Below are 21,453 nucleotides of genomic sequence, written 5' to 3'. Positions count from 1 at the left end.
ACGCTTGTAGACCCTGGGAAATTAGTGCATAGGGCTCAATCTAAAATAAAGTTCCTAGTTATATAAATAGAAAATATAGGTTTACCTGCAGTGCACAATGACTAGGCAAGATTTAGCATCCTGAAAAACACAACTAATGGTTAAAATGGGTTCGTTTCTTTAGTTTAAACTAGGGCCGGGACTCGATAAAAATATTAATCTAATTAGAGGCTTTGTAATTAATTAATCAATCACATTTTAATTGCATAAATATTTGACCTGGGAACAGTGAGAAGTAATTTTTTTCACATGGATTATTTTTGTTCAACCAATTCCAGCAGACAAGTGTAGAAATAGCATATTTAGAAATAGTACTTTCAGAAATTCAGGTAGCCTATAGGTAAGTAGACCTTCTGTAAACCATGTTTTTTTTAAGCAGACCAATACTTTCAGAACATAGGTTATTTTGTCAGACGTGGACTTAGTTACCCTGGTCCTTAAACCAGTCATCTGGTGCAGTGTGGGTTGGGTGTGGGTCCTTGTACGTCCACGCTAGCTGCTAATTGTGTTGCGTTGAGGTGATACTTGAGGCTCGATGTGAATTCCTTGTTGCACAGCTTGCACACAACCACGCTCTTATCGACGCTTCCATCCGTGTGTTTATTATAAGATTTCCCATTCACGGGGCCACCCGACACGGTCTCGTCAGCTTCTTCGTTCATGTTCACTGTGGTTTGTTGTTGTCTGAAGTCATGAACGCTAGTTGGTGCTCCAGTATAATCGGTCCCCCCGAAACTCATCCAGTGAGAAACGTTCCGCGGTGCAAAAAATAAGTGTAAAAATGCGTTAAAAATGTTTAATTAATTACACAAAAATAACACATTAATCTTAATTCACATTGTAATTAACGCGCCAAAGTCCCGGCCCTAGTTTAAACATTTTAACTATTCTATTTAATGCTCAAGTCATTATTGAATCAGATGAGTCATCAAATATGTCAGAAAACATCATACAGATGTTTGTGATTTTTTTATATATGTTTGGATTTACAAAATTAATATTGTGACTTGCAGACAGCAGCAAAAAAAGTTTTGAATTGAACTTCTGTAATGCATTTTCACAAGGTCTAAATGGCATTTAGATTTAGACATTTTAGGTCAGACAGGAGAATACTGGTGCTTACTTCTACTGACAGTTTGAAAATCAAAATAAAGTGCCAAATTACGACTTATTTGACTAATTATTTCCAGGGTTCATCCATGCATAAGACTGGCAATGACTCAATTGGAAATGGGGACATTTCTGTCTCGCCCTCACCCAAACATTCACACGCTCACCGCTGCACCAGCTGAACTCGTACATTATAACGGGTCCATCAGAGCCTCGGTCGGACGTCAGGGCCGGCAGTGAAACACTGTACGGGTTGCCGTGGAGACGGATCAGGTCGCAGATTTAACAGCATGAACTGCTGGGTCCTCTGCCGGCGTTTATTCTGAAGTAAGGAGAAGCCCTCATGGGGTCAGCTGTGGTGAAGGTGTTTGAGGCGCCACATTAAAGCACTGGCATGCAGAGAGAGATCCCCCGGGGACGGAGACGCCCGGGTGGAGGAGGGACAAACCCCGGGAGACGTATCACATGTTGGCGTGATGGTTCGCACGATAATTACAACAGCGAATAAAGAGCTTACCTGGCGGGGTGAAGGCTCAAAGACAGAGGCCCAACATCGGTCATGGTCTTGTCTAGGATTTAAGTCAATATGAACAAACATGTCGGCCACGTACAATCTCACACAAGAATGAATTGTAGGTTTTATTTTCTGTGGTTGTGATTCATCTTTAGAACTGATCACATACAAACACATTCAACCAATGATGACACTCAATTCTCTTACCGTTGATTTCACAAAGAACTCTATATGAACGGTCAGTTGTAGGCTTTGTATTTATCTCAAATGAATAGAATGACATGAACAACGATCAAAAAAACAATAATCACGAGACATTCCAGTTCTTAATCAAAGACAGGAGACACCTATCTGAGAATTGTGCAAAAACACTCATCATCATCATCATTATCACACATGGAGACACATATCACACGTTTTGAGTGACTGTAAGCGACATCAGACGACAAAATGCTCAAAGTGGGCAGCTCAGACCTGCTGCTGAGCGCCGCATGGCACCAGAGAACCTCCAGCAGGACCAGGAGCAATCAGTTCAATGTCCTCGTGTGTGCTGACATGCTCGTGGTTGTGTTTACCAGTGCTCTCTGATCAAAACTGCTCAAAGAGTCATTCTGCATCTTCTCTGCAGTGGGAGAAAACTCTGTGTTGAAAAACACACTTAGATATCGAAGCTGTAGAGGTCGTTTGAATCATTAAACGTTTTCTAAAACCACTTATGGACAAAGAGGATCCCGAACAAGCCGCAGGACTCAATGTCACCCAGTTTCCCCAAAAAGCTGTAACCAGCATTGCAAATAAATCTCAACAGGCAAAACGGTTCAAATGAAATGATTTCTATGAATAGTGTCACCTTTACATAATTTCAAACCAACCACCCTATTTACTATATTTCGATTTTGAGAAAAAAATATATAGATATTTTATGGCTAATTTTATGACTTTTCTACATTACTAATAATTCAATAAATGGCACAAGACAAAATAACCCAAATATCCTGATTCAAAACAAAGGATCAGAACTCACAACAATATGGCAGCCAAGTGCAGAGTCACATTGATTATAAATAATAAGGAGCGATGGGGTTTGTTGTCTTGGCCACACTCGGGAGGCACTGATGTGACACGAGAGGAAAAAAACAAGGCCATCTGTCCGCGGAAGACCAAAAAACTATATTTAAGACAACAAACTGCAGTTATGTGTGTTTATGTTTTCATGAATGAAAAAGTCTTTGGGTGCGAATGTGGGAGGTCTTTGGGTTGGACGCTGCCGGGCACAGAGTGTGTGTGTGTGTGTGTGTGTGTGTGTGTGTGTGTGCGTGTGTGGTGATCACTGTGCTCAGAGGACGAGCTGGAGGAGCTTCCTTTGGTCCTTGAACGCATCGGCTGCTCAGTTTCCAGAGGAGAGATCCACGGTGCTGGAGCTCAGGCCCCGGCTCCCCCGGAAGTTACTGCCTGGCCGCTTCTGACCCGAGGAGCAGAGGGGAGGGGGGGGGGGACGGGGGGGAGACACCAATGTGCAAAGATCACGCTTCCGATAACAACCACCAAATTGTGTCGACATAAAAAGCAGCAGCACAGTGTTTCCCACCTGGAACGGGTCCTCGCTGGTTTTGTTCAGATAGTTCAGGGAAGCGGCTCGCTTCATGCTGTTGATCCAAGAGCAAAATGACAACGTTCACACAGGGGCTGAGATCAAGTCGAGAGAAGCTGGGGGGAGTTGTCTATCACAAGAGGGGGGGGGGGTCGGGTCTTACTTGGTGCTGCGGGGTTCAGGCGGCCCGTTGCCCTGCAGCTTCTTCACCAGCAGCTCGCTGCTGCGACGCAGGACGTCCCGGAGCCTCCCCATGGAGCCGCTGCGCTGGAGGGCCCCGCTGCCGTCCTGCAGACACACACAACAGTCAACCCGCCTGCCCCCCCCACCGCAACAAGGGGCAGCAACAGGTTGGAGAGATACATCTCGAGGTGGGGGGCCGGTGGTGCTACGGATGGCTGGTCGCAGCACGAAGGAGTCTTCACATGCAACACACACACACACACACACACACACACACACACACACACACACACACACACACACACACACACACACACACACACACACACACACACACACACACACACACACACACACACACACACACACACACACACACACACACGATGGATTTCCTCTGTAATTAAAGCTTTGTACATTACTGTAGTCATTGCTGTAATCAGCAACTATTCTCATGGCAGGTTAATTTTTTTTAATACAAAAATGTGACTTTGTATCATCGCAAATCTGGAAAATTTGCAGCTTTTTTTTGGGTCTTTTGAGCGTAAACACGTCACCTTTTGTGACTAGATGACAAATTAGAGACAGGTCAATTACATGTATTCAAAAATACAGTCGATGAAAATAGTGATGTTTATCCATCCTTTCAATCATTTGAACCGTCTGCTTGCCACAGACCAGTTGTCGTGCATAGTGTGCGTTTTCATTACAAAACCACCAGGGAGGACAGTTTTTGTATCGTCCTCTGGTCTTTGGTGAGACGCATCAGAAAAACAATACTGTCATAATTATGTGATGGACATTAAAGGGTTACGGTGTGGTCATCAACATGCAATACAGGCGGACCACCAGCGGCAGGCGCTGTTGATCCACCAGAAGACACCGCAGATGAAACCTAACCGCATCTCTCAGATTAACGCAACGCAGAGAAAAGACAAAACTCCACAAATGAAAAACTTTATTTGAGAATACCAACAAGTGTTGAAGCAATGAATCTTCACAATGCAGGATGGTAAATTTAATGCAGTCCTACTTACTAAGATAGTGCTTATAGACCATTTATGTTCTTCCGCTTTAGGAAAGTGAAGTCACACACTATATATATTTATATGTATGTATGTCAAGAATAAACAGTTCAATAAATAAGCATTCCACTAACAACAATATTTTCATAATTATGTGATGTACATTGTCAATTCTTTTGTTCAGAGTTGCATCAGAAGTATAGGAGTACTCATTGGAAGGAATGAAGGATCAAGGCAAGTAGCAAACTGAAACGCCGTATAGTGAATGCACTCAAATCTATAAATACAGCCTACAATTACACTTGAAAGATGTTAAAGTCATTTTACATTCAGTTAGTTAAACATCTGAAATATAACATATTGAAACGTATTGATCTTGAGGGAAAACACTCACACTTTGAATTTCCGAGTGTAAAATAAAGATTCACTAGTGACAATGTGGATTTGCACTGTAAAAAAAAGGCAACACACTCCATCAAGCTTTGAGTTTAAAATACAGTATCCAATAGCGTTATCGGGCACTGACGGTACCACCAAAACATACACAAATACACACTAAAACAACTGGAATCCAGGCTTCCATTGACTAAGAACACCAGCTTCTACTCCGGCACCAACAAAGAAAAAAGGCAAATTCTGCGCAGTTGATTATTTTAAGATCTGCTGTTACTATGCAACCCGTCCGGTTGCTGTTATCCGGGCTGAATGCAGCGGCTGGTCTGTGCAGCCAATGCTGCCGATTCCTTTGTAAATGCAAGCTAACCGTGTACATGCTGTGCCACCGTATTATCCAATCAAGGACACTGCCGCACAGTCAGAGCGACTTGAAAACAAGTTACCATGGCAACGACGGCTTGATGTGAACTGACCAATATGCTGTCAAATGTGGACTCTTGTGGTCGTCCAGCAGAGGCGACAGTATTGCATTCGCTGGCAGTCTGCTGCCATGTTTAGCCACTAATTAAATCTACATTAGAAAAAAGACAAAAAAAATGTAAACAATATGATAAAAAAAAGGAAAGAAAATGTATCGATAAAAAACAACTAATGCTCCCTTCTCATTTCGAACTAAGCATGTGAAACTACGCAGTACCGTGAATTCCAAACAGTGTTTGGTTCTGATGGAGTGAATGTCACTCTGTCATCTGACTGTGTGGGTGTGATGCCTTGAAAGGGTCACATTGATCTCTTTCAGCTTTCATCTTTTGCCTCCTCCCAATAACATACTTCCCTGGTCCTCTTCTCTAGCCAAAGAAAAAAATGGACAGTGCACCAATGATAGATTACAAATGGGCGTTCGGAGAGAGGAGAAATGTGCGAGTGGCTTCCTCGTGGGCTAAAAGACAATGACTTTTTATTTGATTTTTTTCTATTAGGTGAGAGGCAACGATCACTGCCACGACACAAGAGTTAGTAAGAAGAAAGGAGAGAGAGGGGGGGGGGGGGGGGAGCGGAGATAAGAAGACCAAACGTCCCAGCAGTTGTCAGGCGAGCAGGGGGACAGAGGTGACAGTTGAGAGGGGGGGGGGGCACCGGGAATGGTAGAGGACTTGTTGGCTTTGCTTGGGACATAGGAGGCCAGAGGGAACGACAACTCCTCTTTGCTATCAGGTCGGGGAAGGAGAGAAGGATGGAGGAATAATCTCGACGGCTTAGGCCTGATAAAAGAGAAGAGAGAAAAACAGACAAACACGGCACACATTGTGAGAAGGAGACCTACGGGGCTTCCTGTGCTAAACCTCATCCCAGTTAGCTACACTTAGTCTGATATCTACCCTGCACCAACTTGCATGCTTGTTTTTAGCTTTTTGTGAAGAACATAAGCAAACACGAGCTACACGAGCTGCAGCAGCTGTGCTTCCCTCAGAAACATGAAGTGCTGCGGCGATGCGGTAGGTGGGCGGTTGCAGTCAGAGTGACTCAGCCGTTTTTTCTTCCCCTCCACGGGTACCGGTGGGGCCTGGACTTGGCACGCCGCAGCCAGCCGGTGACTGTGCACTGCGGACGTATGACATCTGCAAGCATCAGCACCGAGGGGAGCGACGCCAAAGGAGCCGCTACGCTCAGCTTTATGAGCAGCATTTGGAATTGAAAGTAAAATCCTGCATCCACCAGGTGAGGTGGAATCCCTCAGCTATATCTGCACCTGACCTCAGTTCTTCGGTGCCAGGCTCGGCTCGCAGCGCGAACCTTCCGTTCGGCGACTAATGAGCTGAACCTGTGTGTCACTATGACGACCAACCCGATTGTGCAGAATGAGAGTTCAAAACGGAGAGAGTACAATCCACTGAGCAAGAGAGGGAAATCTGATCGACAGGCTGATTGGTTGTCAGGGCATGAGTCATCAACAAGGGAAGTGGGTTAGTGGCGAGCAGGAAATGGATGACGTCCAGACGGCATGCGAGACAGACGGGCAGCGCACGGAGACGACAGGCAGAGGGCGCAAAGAGCAGCAACGGACACACACGTGCTTTGTAAATCACACCACGCACAAGAACACGCTGCACAGACACGCTACCGGTTCAACTTAACACAACTATGTACCACCTGAATAATGAGACTGCAGGTAAAAAAATAAATAAAAAAAACCTCAGACACAAGCAGACAGGACTCAACAAGTCACACGTCGAATGGCTTCAAAAGGGAGATGCTGAAGCTTTTTAAATGAATGGATGGATGAACAAAAAGGGAATTTGGTTTCAGAAACAACGTTTAATAGCGTCGGTACACCTTCCGTGCTCCCGGTGATAATGAAAGTGCGTGTGTGTGTGTGTGTGTGTGTGCGCACATAGAAGCATTCACATTCACACAATGTCAGGCAGCAAACAAAACCCCACCTTTCCACTCTGCGTTACTCAGAGGGAGCAGCGGACGTCGGGTTAACAGACATTTATCGACCACGTGATAAAACAGCCAACGCACACACGCGCTCCATTAGTGTGCATGTTAGAGAGTGTGAGCCCAGCAGGCTGGCGTTGCTACGTGCACGTCTTGGACTGGGTTTGGTGCGGTGAAGGGGCCGGGCTGCATTCAAGTGAGGGAGGACAAAAAGGCACAGGCTCAGGCGAGGCATCTCTGCTGGCAAATAAAAATGAAAGTCCTGCCCTCTGGGTTATGCAAGACTCACCAGATGGCTTCTTCCAGCTGGGACACAGCTCAGTGTCGATTCTAACCGCATGCACTGCTACATCTAGTATCATGTTTTCAGCACCAGCCTCTTTAATAACAAGGACGGCAAAGTCCAGTGGGAAGGACTGAGGGTGAAATTTGACTGACGACTTCAGTTGTTAAAATGAGACTAACAGGCAGACGCAGAGTTACATAATCAACCTCGTCCCATGTGTGCACGAGCAGCAAGGATATTGGGAACCTTGTCAACTGTGTTTAATAGTAGAGACCTCCTAATAAGGATTTTGACAGGAGTGCACCAAAAGACGAGGTATATTTAATTTGCTGCCAGGGAGCCACACAATGAGCTGGTGCCTTTTTGTTGCTTTGTTACTGCACCACTTGTGCAGAAGCATTGCCAGCAGCACATTCATTTGTTAAAAACGAGACAATGGAACTTCATTGTTGAGCAATGAACCAAAAAAACAACAACATAGAACTTAGAGTATGCCGAGACACTCAATCAGCGTTACATTTGGCAAAGAAGGAAATCCAGGTTGACCTCATGAGGAGAAAAAGACACTTCTACAAGATGTCGATGGACTGGTACAGATACGGTTTATTGAGACAGGCACACAACTACTGGGAATGAGCAGCTGTTGCACTGATGTCTTTTTTTAAATAAGGGTTGTGCCTCGAAATGCTTTTTTTGAAAAGCACATTGAGCATGAATGGTATAATGCATCTCATAAATAATGATGTGATACACTGACATCATGAAATGCCTTTGTGCAGATGGACCTGAGTGAGCAGAGGGCTTCCTGAGAGGAGAACCATCAAGTGGATGATGCTCCTCACACTCACTTCCTGACTGACTCTAATGGTTTAGATACATGAGACTGAGGAGTCAGCTTCCTGTTAAATATAAAACCCCACCTACACATGGCTAATCTAAAAGACAAGAGTCCCCAATAAGTCACCACTCTGCACCAGTGCTGACACCACCTTGTTCTCCCTCTGAGGTCACTGGCCCTGTTGACTCGACTATAGTGGATTTGTACTCACCCCGTTCCACTCCACGCCCATACTCACTTCCTCGCCGGTCTCGGTGCCGCTCTCATACTTAACGCTGCTCAGGCTGTCCCGGCTCCTCCGCCTGTCGCCGTCCGTATCCTTCAAGATCTCCACCACGCGGGTCTGGTTGATGGGGTCGACGCCCTGATGGGAACAACACACAGGTGCGATGCAGAGACAAAGGGACGTCCCGTAATTAGAAGGCGCTCAGTGGTAAGCGGTGGCTTGTTGATGTGTAAAGTTACTCAGAGGTAATAAAGAGATCACAACACTGTCGCTATGGCAACGCAGAGACATGGTGACCTTATTGATGTCTGTGGGATGGGAGTGTTATTAGTGGGACAGAGGTGGATGCTCTATGGTGGTGGTGGTGGTGGGGTGGGGGGGGGGGGGGGGGGCTGGACTATCAGTGTGACTATCAGTGAGACACTTACTGTGTTGCTCTGGATCCAACGCATTGCAGAGAAAAAGGAAAGAAATATCATGAGAGTCTGGGATTTAGGATTTTACAGAAATAGGAAGTGGAGGAAATATCTGCATCCAGAAACAGACATTTTCTGTAATAAAATCCAAGAATAAAGAAATGCCGCTGACCTGCTTGCGAGACCTCACGGCGCACTCCTCCAGGGTCTCTGCAGCCTCCAGTTTACCCTGCCGGCGGTACAGGGCGCCCAGGTTCCTCAGGGTGGTGTTCACTGTCGGGCTGCGCACACACACACACAAAACAATTACCTGAAGGTGTTTTGAGGAACAATTTGAGAAAGAAAACACAAAAAAAACACCTCAAAGATGAAGAAAACTACTTTACAACGACAACCAATTGCCAAAAAAAATGGCAAAAGGGCAGGACATTTATGCAATGTATTGGCTTCACACGGGGCTCACTTCTTTAACCACGTGTCTTAATTTATAACATTATAATAATAACAAGACGTTAAAAACCGGCTTCTCCCGCTGTGCCTCACCTGTTGACTTTGCAGGCTTTGTACCAGCCGCCGTACTCTCCGTAGGGAGTGTTGTCTCTGTGCTTGCCCTGGAAGTAAATAAGGAGGAAGAGGGGAGCGTGAAGGGAAGTGGTGGCTTTGAACTGGAGCAGAAGCGGTTTACTGTAAATATCATCTGCCTACTGGGGCTTATATTGTGTGTATTTCCCCTCTTTTGAACATTTGCTCAGCTTTTTTGTTGATTCCATGCTGTCCTCACCTTGCTCATCTCCTCTCTCTCCTCTGCGTGCATCCAGATGGGCTTGTTTTCAGCTGCAGACAAACACACAGCAGAGGTGGTCTACATACAGCACAACTGGCAAGCAGCCCAAGAGGCTCGATGTCAGGTGGGTTAGTGGAGTCCAGCAGGAACTACAGAGGATGCTGATAAGGCAGAGCTCGCTCTGATAGCACGACGCACCGGGAGCGACTTCAGTCTGATTATTAGTCTTATTTATATCTGTGTCTTGATGGAGAAAACCTGGTTTGGATTGTTGCCATGATATGGCGACGCAAATATAAGCAGAGGCTGGGGAGTTCTGCATTTTCACATTGAATATTAAACAATATTGTTGTTAATAATATAAAGCTGGACTCATTAAAAATGGGTCCGTGAGGAGATTTAGAAATTACTTTGTTTATTATTATTACAATGGAGATGAAATTGGGTAAACAAATCAACAAGTCAATACTAGAAACATATCCCGTTTAATTGATTTGGTGTAAAAAAAGGAGAAATTGACAATGATACACAACATTTTTTGATACTATGAACATTTTACCTTACATTTTATGGATTGGGAACAAACATAGCAACGCTTAACTAAAAATCTGAAGGATATTGCACAGGAGGTGACAGAAATCATTGTGGGAACACAAACTGTTGCTGCTGTGCTGCTTCTCTTAACCTTCAACTCTCCAAACAGGTTTTCAAAGATATCGGAGAGCTATTGTCAAGTTAAGTGACACAAGAAATAAAACCTCTCTGAAAAATGTGAGCCAGAGCGCGGTGTTGTCTCTTTTCATTCCTTTTTCAAAGCAGTCAATCTAATCCCTGGAGGAAAGCCCACAAATAACTCAACTCATCAAAGGAGAATAAAATTGCAAGACCTTTCAGACAAGTCATTTCTTTATTCTTTAAACGTTTGTTTAGGGACTTTGTATCCTCTGAATGGTGAAGGATGGCCCACTGCTTAGAACACGTCCTCTTTATAAACATCTGTCCATCACTTACTCTGCTGATGTGAGACAAATATTAGATGAAAGCAGCAAAAATCTATTCTGTGTATTCTGAGGAGACGCTTAATGTGAACCCACCACCAGTTATCTTGGGATAGGTTTCTATCGATTGTGTTCCAAGGTTTATTAACAGAGAAAATAACCCTTCACACCCCGTGCTGTCATATATTCCGTCAGCTACACGAGTCCTTACCATCAACGGATCCAAACTCTTTCTCGTGAGCGCGAGTCAGAATCTCTTTGTACAGAATCTCGGCCTCCTTGTATTTCCCCTGCTTGAGAAAGCAGGACGCCTGAGGAAGAAGAGAAGGCACATTGTAGCTTCTGACACAGGAAGGAGCAGTCGTAGCACATTGCCGTCCTTTACAACGTCTCCATCATCCTCAAAGACAGAAGCAAGAAAAGCTAAACAGTGGACAAAAAGGACCAGTGGCTTGGTACCGCATCAGTAAACACCTCTTAAGATGAAATATGGCAAGTTTCTTAACATTTATTTTAGAAAGAAATTGGTATTCCTTCAGAGACAGTGTGAACCTGAAAAAGTTCTGAAAGATATTTTGATGTTTTGCAGAAAGAAGCTCCATGTTCAACACCCTGCTGGCCTCAGTCGTAGTTAGTTACTATAAAACCACCCTTTGCCCGTGTTCCCCTTGGTAAATCCACAGCCTAATACTCATTCGGTCTTTATTGTTGGAATGAAATGCATGGTAAAGGACTGAAGGGGCAGGAAAAGCAGGTGCTCTCACCAGATTATTCTTGGTTTTGGCCACGTTGGCGTCATCTGGGCCCAGCCGGCACTCGTAGATCTCCAGGGCACGGCAGTAGTAGTACTCCACCTCGTCGTACTTGCCCTGGTTCTGGCAAAGCAGAGCCAGGTTGTTCAGCTGTTTGGCCACATCTGGGTGTTCCTTACCCAGGACCTAAGGGAAAGAGAAAAAATAAAAACAAAGAACTCGATATCCTCAGCTGGTTGTCTTTCTCCCTTTTGCGCCTCTCGTCTACTCGGGATCTAACGAAAGGCTGGCTGATCAATAACCAGGGTCCATAATAGAGATAGCAGGAAAAGAGACTCTCCAAACCCTCCTATATATCTCCTGCGTCCATCTCCCCCAAAGACGGATATCCAATTTCTGTTGTGTTCTCAATTGAACTCGTTTAATGCGGTAATTGGTCCGCCCACAGAAAAGGTAACAAGATCATAGTCTCTTTCCCCTAATTATAGCCGCTACGACTGACATCTTTGAAATATTACCGCTGTTAATAAATCTGCGACAATGAGCTTGTGTCCCCGAGACGAGGCCTCGATAGCACGGTGTCCTACCTTTTCTCTGATCTCCAGAGCTCTCTTACACAGAGGCTCCGCCTCCTTGTACTTCCCTCGCTTTCCATACAGCACGGCCAAGTTGTTCAGCGTCGCAGCAACCTGGACATAGATAGAGACAGAGCGAGAGCAAACTTGATCCACTTCCTTTATAAAGCCCCAGCTCCCTTCAGGTCTTAGAGGGCGTTTTGGTGCAAATTGATTTTTGCAGATATCTTTACAAAAGGATTTGAAATTAAATGGAGATCTGAATGTTTCCCATGAATCGCTGTAATCTGACGCAACGGAACTTGTGGTTCGATTGAGCTTTGATTGATTATTCTAAAGCCTGCAGGCAAATGTTGAATTATAATGCAGAATAAAAATAATCCATACAGAGCGAGCAGAAAAGTGTATACAGAAGACCTTGTGGTTGCTGCCTCTCGGAGTCAATTATGAACACGAAGACTATCGGATCATCTAAAAGAAACGGATATGTCTGCATAAAGATATGGTTGTCGTGACGATGGTGGAGCCTTACAGCGGGATGGTCTCTGCCAAGGGTCTTCTCACGGATGGACAGAGCATCGTTGAGCAGATGAGCGGCCTCTTTGTACTTGTTCTGGTCCCTGTGCAAGTGAGAGGGAGAGACAGCACGAGATGAGACCGCACGTCTGACAGAACCGAATAGTAGCAGAACCAGCACAAGCTCAGGGGCACGTCTGACCTATAGACCAAGGCCAGGATGTTGAGCATGGTGGCCACGTCGGGGTGGTCGTGTCCAGAAGTTTTCTCCAAGTCCTCCAAAGCCTGCTTGCAGAGGGGCACAGCCACCTCGTACCTGCCCTGGGAGGCATACTGGATCACCAGGTTGTGCAGGGTTCTCAGGCGGGCCGGGATCTCGTAGCCTCCCTGTTGGGCCGCGGCCACGGCCGCACTGTTGTGTTGGTGCGGCACTGTGGGGGTAAAGAGGCCACACGCACGGAGCAAAGGGTCAAACACATTGTGTCGCCAGCTACATTTCATGCAAACAATACAACAAAGTATGGGGGATTATGGGGCTACCTCAATTAGTATTTAATGGGTTGACACATTATCCGCCCGAGTATCGTGAATAGTCAGGTTCATTTACTCTGGTGGGACCTGAGACCAGATAAATCCACCTTAAATAATCTTGATATCAAAACAAAACGTTGTCTTTTTCTAGTTCAAAGTAGGTGTGTCCGCCTGCTCGAAGCGGGGACCAGTCATTTAATTATTTTGATCACAATATTTAGAATCAAAGTGGTATTGGCTCTTTACTCTACAGTAAAGAGTACTACAACACGTTGGACTGGTTGGTTGGTTTGTTTTACAGCCTAGTAAAGTTCCTACTTCCTTGGCTTTGCTCCTCCTCGTCATTGGGGAAGAGGTCATCCAGCGAGTCCTTCGGTGTTTCTCGATCCTTCTCCTCCTGCTGAGGGGATAAACACAACCTGCCAGTCAGACCCTCTAACAGACACCAGGGAGTCGTCATTTTGATCTTTTTAGAGCATAATGATTGCTCATATTCAGTAGACTGATAACAAAGATGGTTATGGAGGGATGTAACCTATTTCTGTCATCTACACATCTGCTCTGTCAAACATCTTACATGCGTTGGTTTCATGGTGGCTACAGTAGTTCTGAGTGAATTTTTTTTATTTTTTATTTCTTCGGTGATCTTATCCCATTTAGATAAAGCCATTCAAAGCCATTCAAACCTTGCATGAAGCCGAAATGTCAGCATTCTATCACTAAGAGTGATTTCCGATGGACCGCAACAAAGGAGCTCGCTAAAAGCTGTAAAATGGAAAACTAGAACCCCCGTGGGGTATTGGCATGAGTATTTCCTGCAATAAGCAGTTAATGGACACTGGCTATTGGAGCCTTTTTGTAACTGAGAATAAGGTCAGATTATGCACCATTCGATCAATAAGGACCTGAACAGAGAGCCTAATTCCCGGAAGACCACGCAGCTGTGTTTTTTTCTCTCTTGTATTGAATACCGTTGACATTTAGCCACACTTTGTAATTACATCAGTTGTTTTTGGTAAGATTCAAAACAATATAGGGTTTCAGGTTAGGTCTGAACATAAGGATTTGTATTACTAGTCAACATGGTGCTTATGGTAAATAATAAAATAACTACTAATGATGTCAAGTGGTACCCATGGATTTGGTCTGTAACCGTTCAGTACTCACAGTGGGGGAGACGTCCTCATCATACTTCTTGAGCTGGTTCATGAACTCCAGGTGCTTCTTCTCCTCCTCCAGCTGGGCCACGTTCTGCTCGCTCTTCTGCAGCTTCTGCTGGGTGTTGGCCAGCTCGTCCCGCAGCCACTGATTCTCCTGGCAGAGCCTCCTCACCTGCGCACGCAGCTTCTGCTTCTCCGACTCCACCGCGTTCAGGTGGTTGGACAGCGCCATCATCACCTGGGACAGGAGACGAGGGCGCAGCAGAGCGGTGAACGAGGGGCGCAGCAAGCGGAGCGGTAGAGAAAGTCGAGATGAATCACGATCACCACACAAGCTTATGGACTACAGAGCAGTGGTGTCTTTGTTAATTTTGGTGTTAAAAAAATAAAAACATCTTTGATTTTGATTACAACAAACCTCGTTTTAAATATCATTTTCATGTTACTCATTTTATCCAAGTGGCAAAACTAGATCTACTGATTACGTCATCGTAGCACGACTGTCTTACCTGTGCTTCTCCCAGGCCCAGTTCGATCATTTCTACTGACTTGCGGAGCAGGTTGGACTTCTCGTGCACCAGGTTGGCCTCCTCATCCTTCTTTAGGCACTTGATGGTCTCAAGGAGGCTGTGCAGGATAGAGTTGTGCTCGTTCTTCAGGGCCTCCAGACCTTGGATCACTAGCTTGGTGTTGGAGATGATCTCTTCCTGAGTCAGCTTCTCGAGCTTCTCTTCCCGTGGATACACCATGGTCGACATCTTCTATGTAGCTCAGGAAAACCTGTACGGATTGAAAGAAAAAATGAAACCGACTGTTATAAAAGCAGCATCCGCCAAGCACGTTTTGCTAGATGTCTTCCAGAGGCGCAGCTGTGCTAGTTCAACAGGACCCGGAGAGGTCTCGCCTTGAGTGTATCGTAGTTTTCAGAGCAACTCGTTGCACAAAAACCCATCTACGGCATTCTCCGCTGCTGTGATAGGACAAAGAGGCCATTTTCCATTCTTCTTTGAAAGTTCTTCAAGTCCCGCCCTCGACGCAGACAGACCGCAAAGCCGTCTGTGCTCGGCAAATGAGTTTGTGGCGTGTGCTGCGAGTGGGTTAGCACGACAGCCATAAATAAAATAAGGGGAAATGAGGAATTCAAATTCCACGAATTAGATAGTTCGGCCTTGTCTTTGAGCGGTTTAATTAGACAAATCCAGAAATGTATGATGTTCAAGAAAATGTAAACGATTTGTTCAATGAAACGGAGGACATCCGCTGAAAGTCTTGTGAAATACTTTGCTACTACGATGGTGAGTGAAAACACACACAGTAAAGCCATGCGTACTCTGCCTGCATTGTGCACAGGCAACATATCATTTTGGTTGAACAGACCGTTTAGTGCCTATAATAATCTCTGGTTGTGAGAGGAGCTGCAGCCTGCAGTGGAGCAGAGGGCACCCAGATGCTGCAGTGTGGGTGCCTTCTGGTGCCAGTGCACCACTGGCTTTAGAGTCTACGAGAGGATGACGTGACAAAAGCCTCGGTGTCGCAGCCTTAGGGAACAAGCAAACAGCACAAGAGTCAATCATAGGGTTTCTGAAAACAATAGTCAGCCTTTTGGGTTGAGCGCATGGAACATTTGCCATTTTCCCCGAACTGTCTAAAGAGCACCTCTGACTCACTGCACCAAACAACTGTTGGCTACATAGTGCAAATGTCAGTGGACGAGCAGACGGGTCCTGGCACTATGGATGAGGGAGGGGGGATAAATCCCAGCTGAGAGCCATATGCCAAAATAAAGAAGTATTTGCCACCGTTAGAGAGCCACTCCCTGCTTCGCCACTTGTATTCCAGCAATTGTCTATTAAAAACACAGAACCAACCAAATATTTTTTTAACACGTTGACTTGAGCCGGGAATTAATGTAGATGCAAAACCAGGGATAAATTGCTGGTTTAAGAATAAAACTATGGTGGCAGTTGACAATTGTTGTCATTATATTTGATCCATCTTGTTTGTTTAATGTTTTGTCTGACCAGTCCCAAAGTAACTTGCAGCTCTAATGGCTGCCCAATGGAGTGTGTTTATTACATTAACATATTTCATGAAGTACATTAGACAAGCGCACAAGTCATCTACTGACCAGTTGGATGCCCATCAGCCTGAGGAAATGAGATTTAATCAGAGTGACGCCCGAGCTTTCGTAGCACTTGTTAGAGGTTCAGGATGTGCAGAAGATAATGCAACGTGTCGAGCATAAAAAACACAGGAGCGTATGGGAGGATATAGAGATGACATACGCATATCTGCTGGCAGGGAGGAAACGCTCTGCTGGAATGGATATTGCCTTTGCTACCACCCTCGGGTTCACAAACACACTGGTTTATCTGAAGCTGAAAACTTTTTTTTTTAATCCATGTTTGACTGAAAAAAGGCATCAGTTTTCCCTCATATTCCCCAAAATAAGCTGCCCTATTCAATTCTTTAGGCAAAGATCGTCTCTTTTAAGCGGTTACGAAGCTGGAGCGGTGTTGATTTACTCATGTTAAGATTCTCTCATCTTCAATTATGCACTTTAATTCGCTTCATGTAGCATCATCTCTTTAGCTCCATGTCACAGTTGCAAACAGACGAGCAGTTAAAAAAAGAGCAGATTCACAGAGTGAGTGGACCTCTTCTGAGACCAGCAGAGGTCAAAGAGCCATTAGACCCTTTTCATCAAAGGGCCCCATTCAAATTAAACAACATGAAGAATGAATAGTAATGCACTCTGGTTCTTAACCACTTCAGACCATCAAATATACATACAGAAGCTAAAGAGGAGTGGGATGTTTTTGTTGCTCAACATTTGTTTTTTTAAATGAAGCCAAGCATTGAGATCAAACCCAATAGATTTCTGTTCAGACTGTCTAGTATGGCAAAAAAACAAAACAGGTTTGTAGTGGCACGCATGAAGAAAAATGTAAGTAGCAGGCAAGAACTAACGTGTTTTTGGGAGAACTGAGGCAAAAGAGAAGCAAAGCTCGCCCCAGGTGAGGTACAGCCATTGAGTCCCGACACAGTACTTTACTTAAAAGTCTATTCAAATGCTACAAACAAATCGAGCCGTACTCTCATTTGCATGGTCAAAGGATGACCGACTTGGAGTCATACTTTCTAGAACAATGCTCCATGGAATGGGTGAGCCTATAGAAGAAGGACGGATTTTTACAAAACCAGAACTTTGAGTGAAGCAGCAGGAGAAAGACAATGAGAAGTCTGCTTCAACAGTGTAGCCGAAAGTACTTCCCCTTTTGGATAAGACGAAGCTTATACCTGCTTTGAACGAGCTGTGACACGATCCATCCGAAAGATGAAGCATATTCACGGATCACACAGCGCGTTGCCCTGCATAGTTAAGAGTTAAACGCCTGTGAGGATGAAAGGACTGACTAGCCGAGTGTACACAGCAGCTAACAAAGAAAGAACAAGAGCTTTCATGTCAGTCGGGGGAGAAACAAGCAGCTTTGCTTTGATAAAAAAACACAGACAACTGCATCCAGGACTTTTGTTTCCCTCAGACGACGGAAGTAAATATGTTCAGAGTTTTCAAAAGGAGGGAGATAAAGTCCAAGGGGACTGTTGTTTTCCTTTACATAGATGGCCCGTAAGTTAATCTTTAACATTTACTTCTGCATTAAATTATGGCTTCAAAATAGGTCAATACTCAAGAATCACGAGTCACAAGGTCCAGAACAGGACTTCTCATCCTGCTGACCTGCATTACAATGCTTTTGGTGAAATGTAAACAAAAAAAGAGAAGTTTGTATCATTATGGGTAAAAATGCACTTACTGTAAGTCGCTTTGGATTAAAGAGTCAGCTAAATGACGTGTAATGTAAAAAATGCAATCATTCACCATGTTCATGCCCCACATTACACTACATAACGGGCCACAAACTCGTGTCCTCAATAGCATTGGATTAGGTGGCTAGTAAGAGGAAATCTTTACTTCTTAAACCAAGCCAGAAGTTATACCCACACCAGTGGGAACCATTTTTCAACCCTCCACTCAGGGCTACATGAGCTACAATCCTACCAGGGACAAAACACTGTGCCCCCACAGATCTCCCTGCTGCTACTCACTGGTCCTCTGCGGCAGATTAACCATTTTATGTAATAAAGATTTGCGATGAGCTTGCAAATATAAGACCATTAGGGTGGCATTATACAAAATGTAGGACCATTAAAGTAAACCATTAACCCTAAACAATGATTTTGTGGCTTTTTTTCCCTTCAGGGGAAAAATGAATTGCAACATCTGACAATATTTAACATCCATTACAAAACCCACAAAAAGCCTCTTGGAGGCTTTCTATAATCTTGAAACTAGCATGTTCTCCAAAGTTCCAGCTTCCTGGACCAGAAAACTAACCTCGGTTTAAGTGGCTGATCAGAGCCTCATACTTTGGGACGGTGAGGGTGAGTGAAATGATGACTCCTCGTCGAGCGATAGCGCTACACGCAGGCAAAATGCATCATTATATTGCAACGCCAATCCAAAGTGATCCTCCTTCAAGTGGAAACCTTCGATGTGGAACACAGGCCAATGGAAGTGAAACGGGACACGAATCCGGCAGCGGAAAGGAGGAAGACAAGAGCTGCTTGCGGCAGGACGATGATGACCTTCCTACTGCTGTCAGAACAACCAACACCAGCTCACACTAGAGCCGCGGCCCCGCCCACGGGAGGAGAGCGGAGGAGCAGGTTGGTGGGGGAGGGAGCCTTCCTGATCTAGACTCGGCTCCTCGCTGCTCCTCAGACACAAAGGAAAAGGTCTAATGGGGATGGACTCTACGAGGCTATTTACAGACACAAAAATAGTTCTTCAAGCCCCCAAGGATGAAGACAGACGTCACGCAGCAAGGTCGAAACCGTTCTACCCGATAGTATGGAGCAATATTTGTGAAAATATTCCCCCTGATTAACAGATAGCCCCTGGCTCTTCATTCTCACAATAGCAACGAGTGTCTGGTGAAACCCTTTTTCCATAGGTAACCAGGTTAACTATTGCATTTCACTTTGAATCTAAAACCAAGCAAATTGTCAGAAAGTGATGGGAAACCATTCGTGTCACAGTAAAAGTCAGACCTGCAACAGGACAAGAGATTGAATAAAATGGTTAGACATACAGACAGAACCGCAATATATAACAATCTCATTTGTTGCGAAAACAAAACCTTAAAAGCTCATACTATCAAAGTCCTGTTTACTAACCCTGTTTTAATGGACTAGTCTTAATGTTTAATTTGGCCAATTTCAAATTACTCAAAGGGTAATATTCTATTGCAGCTATCCGTAGCAAATCCAGCCCAGAAGCCAATATAAACACCCTTGAGGACCTTACAGTGTTATAAAAGGCAGTTGTGTGTTTACAGCAACAGCTTTGGGGACTACATTCACTGCCTTGTTCAATTTCCCTCTCAGCAGTGGAAACTGGGCCATCGAACCTGTCGAGTTGGTTTATCCAGAGCTTCACTCACCATTATTACTTTATATCTTGAGGGAAGCTTTGAATTATCACTCAGACTCGTGTTTCTTCTTTTCACCACATCTCCTCCTACAATCACTGCCCTACGGTCATTCCTTTCTCGTGGGCATGACCTTTAATTTTGTTTTTCACAGTGTATGCCTGCTACTTCCATGTGTGATTGCACATTGATTCTTATTGACTTTAGGGCGGGATAAAAACCCTTACTGGGGTGCCGATTTTCATCTAATTATTTGTATGGCTTACACGCAAGTGTATGTGTTTTCCATACAACATTACTGAAAAGTGAATGATGATGAAATGCAACAACAAAACATTCGTATAAGACGTGGAAACAGTTAAGCAGAGGGTTTGGCGCTTCTTGGTATTATAATAATAAAACACCAGCATAGGAAAATCAAAAACCGGCAGACTGCAGTGGGTGCAACAACCAGCCAGCGGTGACGTCTGCCATTTCCACAAGATGACGACACAAAAGGAGAGGCAGCCACCAAGGAGGGTGTGGCAGGGTCTGAGAGGGGCAGGAGGGGAAATGTCAAAGACCCCCCACCCCTCTCAATCGTCTAACCATGCCACTGGGACCAGTTGCTGGAGGGCTGATTTCCCACCCACTGTCTGCCTGAATGGTGCTACTGGTGCGGAGAGAAAGAGCGATATGCTTGTTCTACGACACACTCCTCGGGTCAGATGCTCTACCTGGGGACACCTGTTAGCGTTACACTGTTGTATTAACGTCTACACAGCACGACAACAACGTTGGCAGTGTCCACCACAGTGCACAGTGATATTTCATTTCACCATCGTTTGTAGCTCTGCGGTAATGACTCTGCACAATCGAAAGGTGCTCGGAATAACACCGCGAAGGCGTCTGAACGTGTCCGTTCAACTCAAAGACAACATTAACTTAGATGGTTTATTATTTGCAGGAGCGCCGTTAATTATTAAACTCTGAATTATCATTTGTTGATGAGTTTCGCAGTTGTCAGGATGTTTTACCTCCATCTGTAAGGTTTTATATAAGTAACAACGGGACATTTTGCCAATTCTTTCGTTCACTAGATTCGTTATATATATTTCCCGCACTCATTAATTTAGCTAACCTCATAGTGAAGCTAGCTTTCTCATCAATTAGCCCTCCCGGTTAGCCAGCAGCTAGCTGGAGCTAACCAGCTAGCGTCACCACTCCCTAGTTGTTACGAGTTCAACTTATTCAACCCTCTGAGCCGTTCGTTTCTATTCACGGTGACTTATATTGATACCACTTATATAAACAACAATATATGGATTCAGCACAATTACATTTATAGTCATTGGACATATAACGTTTGCTATCACTTACCGAGAGCTGGGTATGACGGGTAGCTCAGCCCCTTTAAATCCAAAATGTCTCCAGCATAGCAAGATTCTCCCAGCAGCCTCTGCGGCTGAGTTTATTGTAGTGACGTCATGTTTTGTTTTCGACACTGAGAGCATCTATCTATCCATCTATCAGTGTACATCTGTATTGTGTCTACCAATACAAATCTTTATTCTTTTATTTTTTACTTAAATCAAAT

At 44.7% G+C, this 21,453-nt stretch overlaps 1 protein-coding gene across 8 annotated transcripts; it reads right to left on the bottom strand.

Annotated features, from left to right (window-relative positions):
- Positions 1–1,775: 1,775 nt before the first annotated feature.
- Positions 1,776–21,369, bottom strand: klc1b (kinesin light chain 1b). 8 transcript variants are annotated; one of them, XM_037466236.2, is made up of 17 exons: positions 21,237–21,369; positions 14,892–15,162; positions 14,390–14,620; positions 13,541–13,622; positions 12,894–13,122; positions 12,708–12,795; positions 12,188–12,289; positions 11,613–11,786; positions 11,060–11,159; positions 9,848–9,900; positions 9,610–9,677; positions 9,239–9,347; positions 9,079–9,087; positions 8,636–8,788; positions 3,418–3,542; positions 3,252–3,309; positions 1,776–3,125 (listed from the first exon to the last, which is right to left on the bottom strand). In XM_037466236.2, the coding sequence occupies exons 2-17, from the start codon at positions 15,138–15,140 to the stop codon at positions 3,051–3,053; spliced, it is 1,905 nt and encodes a 634-aa protein (XP_037322133.1). In that variant the 5' UTR covers positions 15,141–15,162; positions 21,237–21,369; the 3' UTR covers positions 1,776–3,050. The 8 variants fall into 8 exon arrangements, with proteins under 8 accessions (XP_037322133.1, XP_062422364.1, XP_037322134.1 ...); XM_062566380.1 differs by lacking the exon at positions 21,237–21,369 and adding an exon at positions 18,782–19,053 and having other exon boundaries at positions 13,541–13,619; XM_037466237.2 differs by lacking the exon at positions 21,237–21,369 and adding an exon at positions 18,782–19,052.
- Positions 21,370–21,453: the final 84 nt, after the last annotated feature.

Source organism: Pungitius pungitius, chromosome 13, assembly GCF_949316345.1.
Source record: "Pungitius pungitius chromosome 13, fPunPun2.1, whole genome shotgun sequence".
Lineage (NCBI taxonomy): Eukaryota > Metazoa > Chordata > Actinopteri > Perciformes > Gasterosteidae > Pungitius > Pungitius pungitius.
This window is presented reverse-complemented; position numbering and strand designations above follow the sequence as displayed.

Excerpts from the sequence above, each read along its gene's own strand:
- klc1b (XM_037466236.2), bottom strand. The coding sequence starts at position 15,140 with ATGTCGACCATGGTGTATCCACGGGAAGAGAAGCTCGAGAAGCTGACT. Across the intron at positions 3,310-3,417 it reads CCTGAACCCCGCAGCACCAA|CATGAAGCGAGCCGCTTCCC; the intron begins GTAAGACCCGAC and ends TTGGATCAACAG. Across the intron at positions 3,126-3,251 it reads CCAGCGAGGACCCGTTCCAG|AAGCGGCCAGGCAGTAACTT; the intron begins GTGGGAAACACT and ends TCCTCGGGTCAG.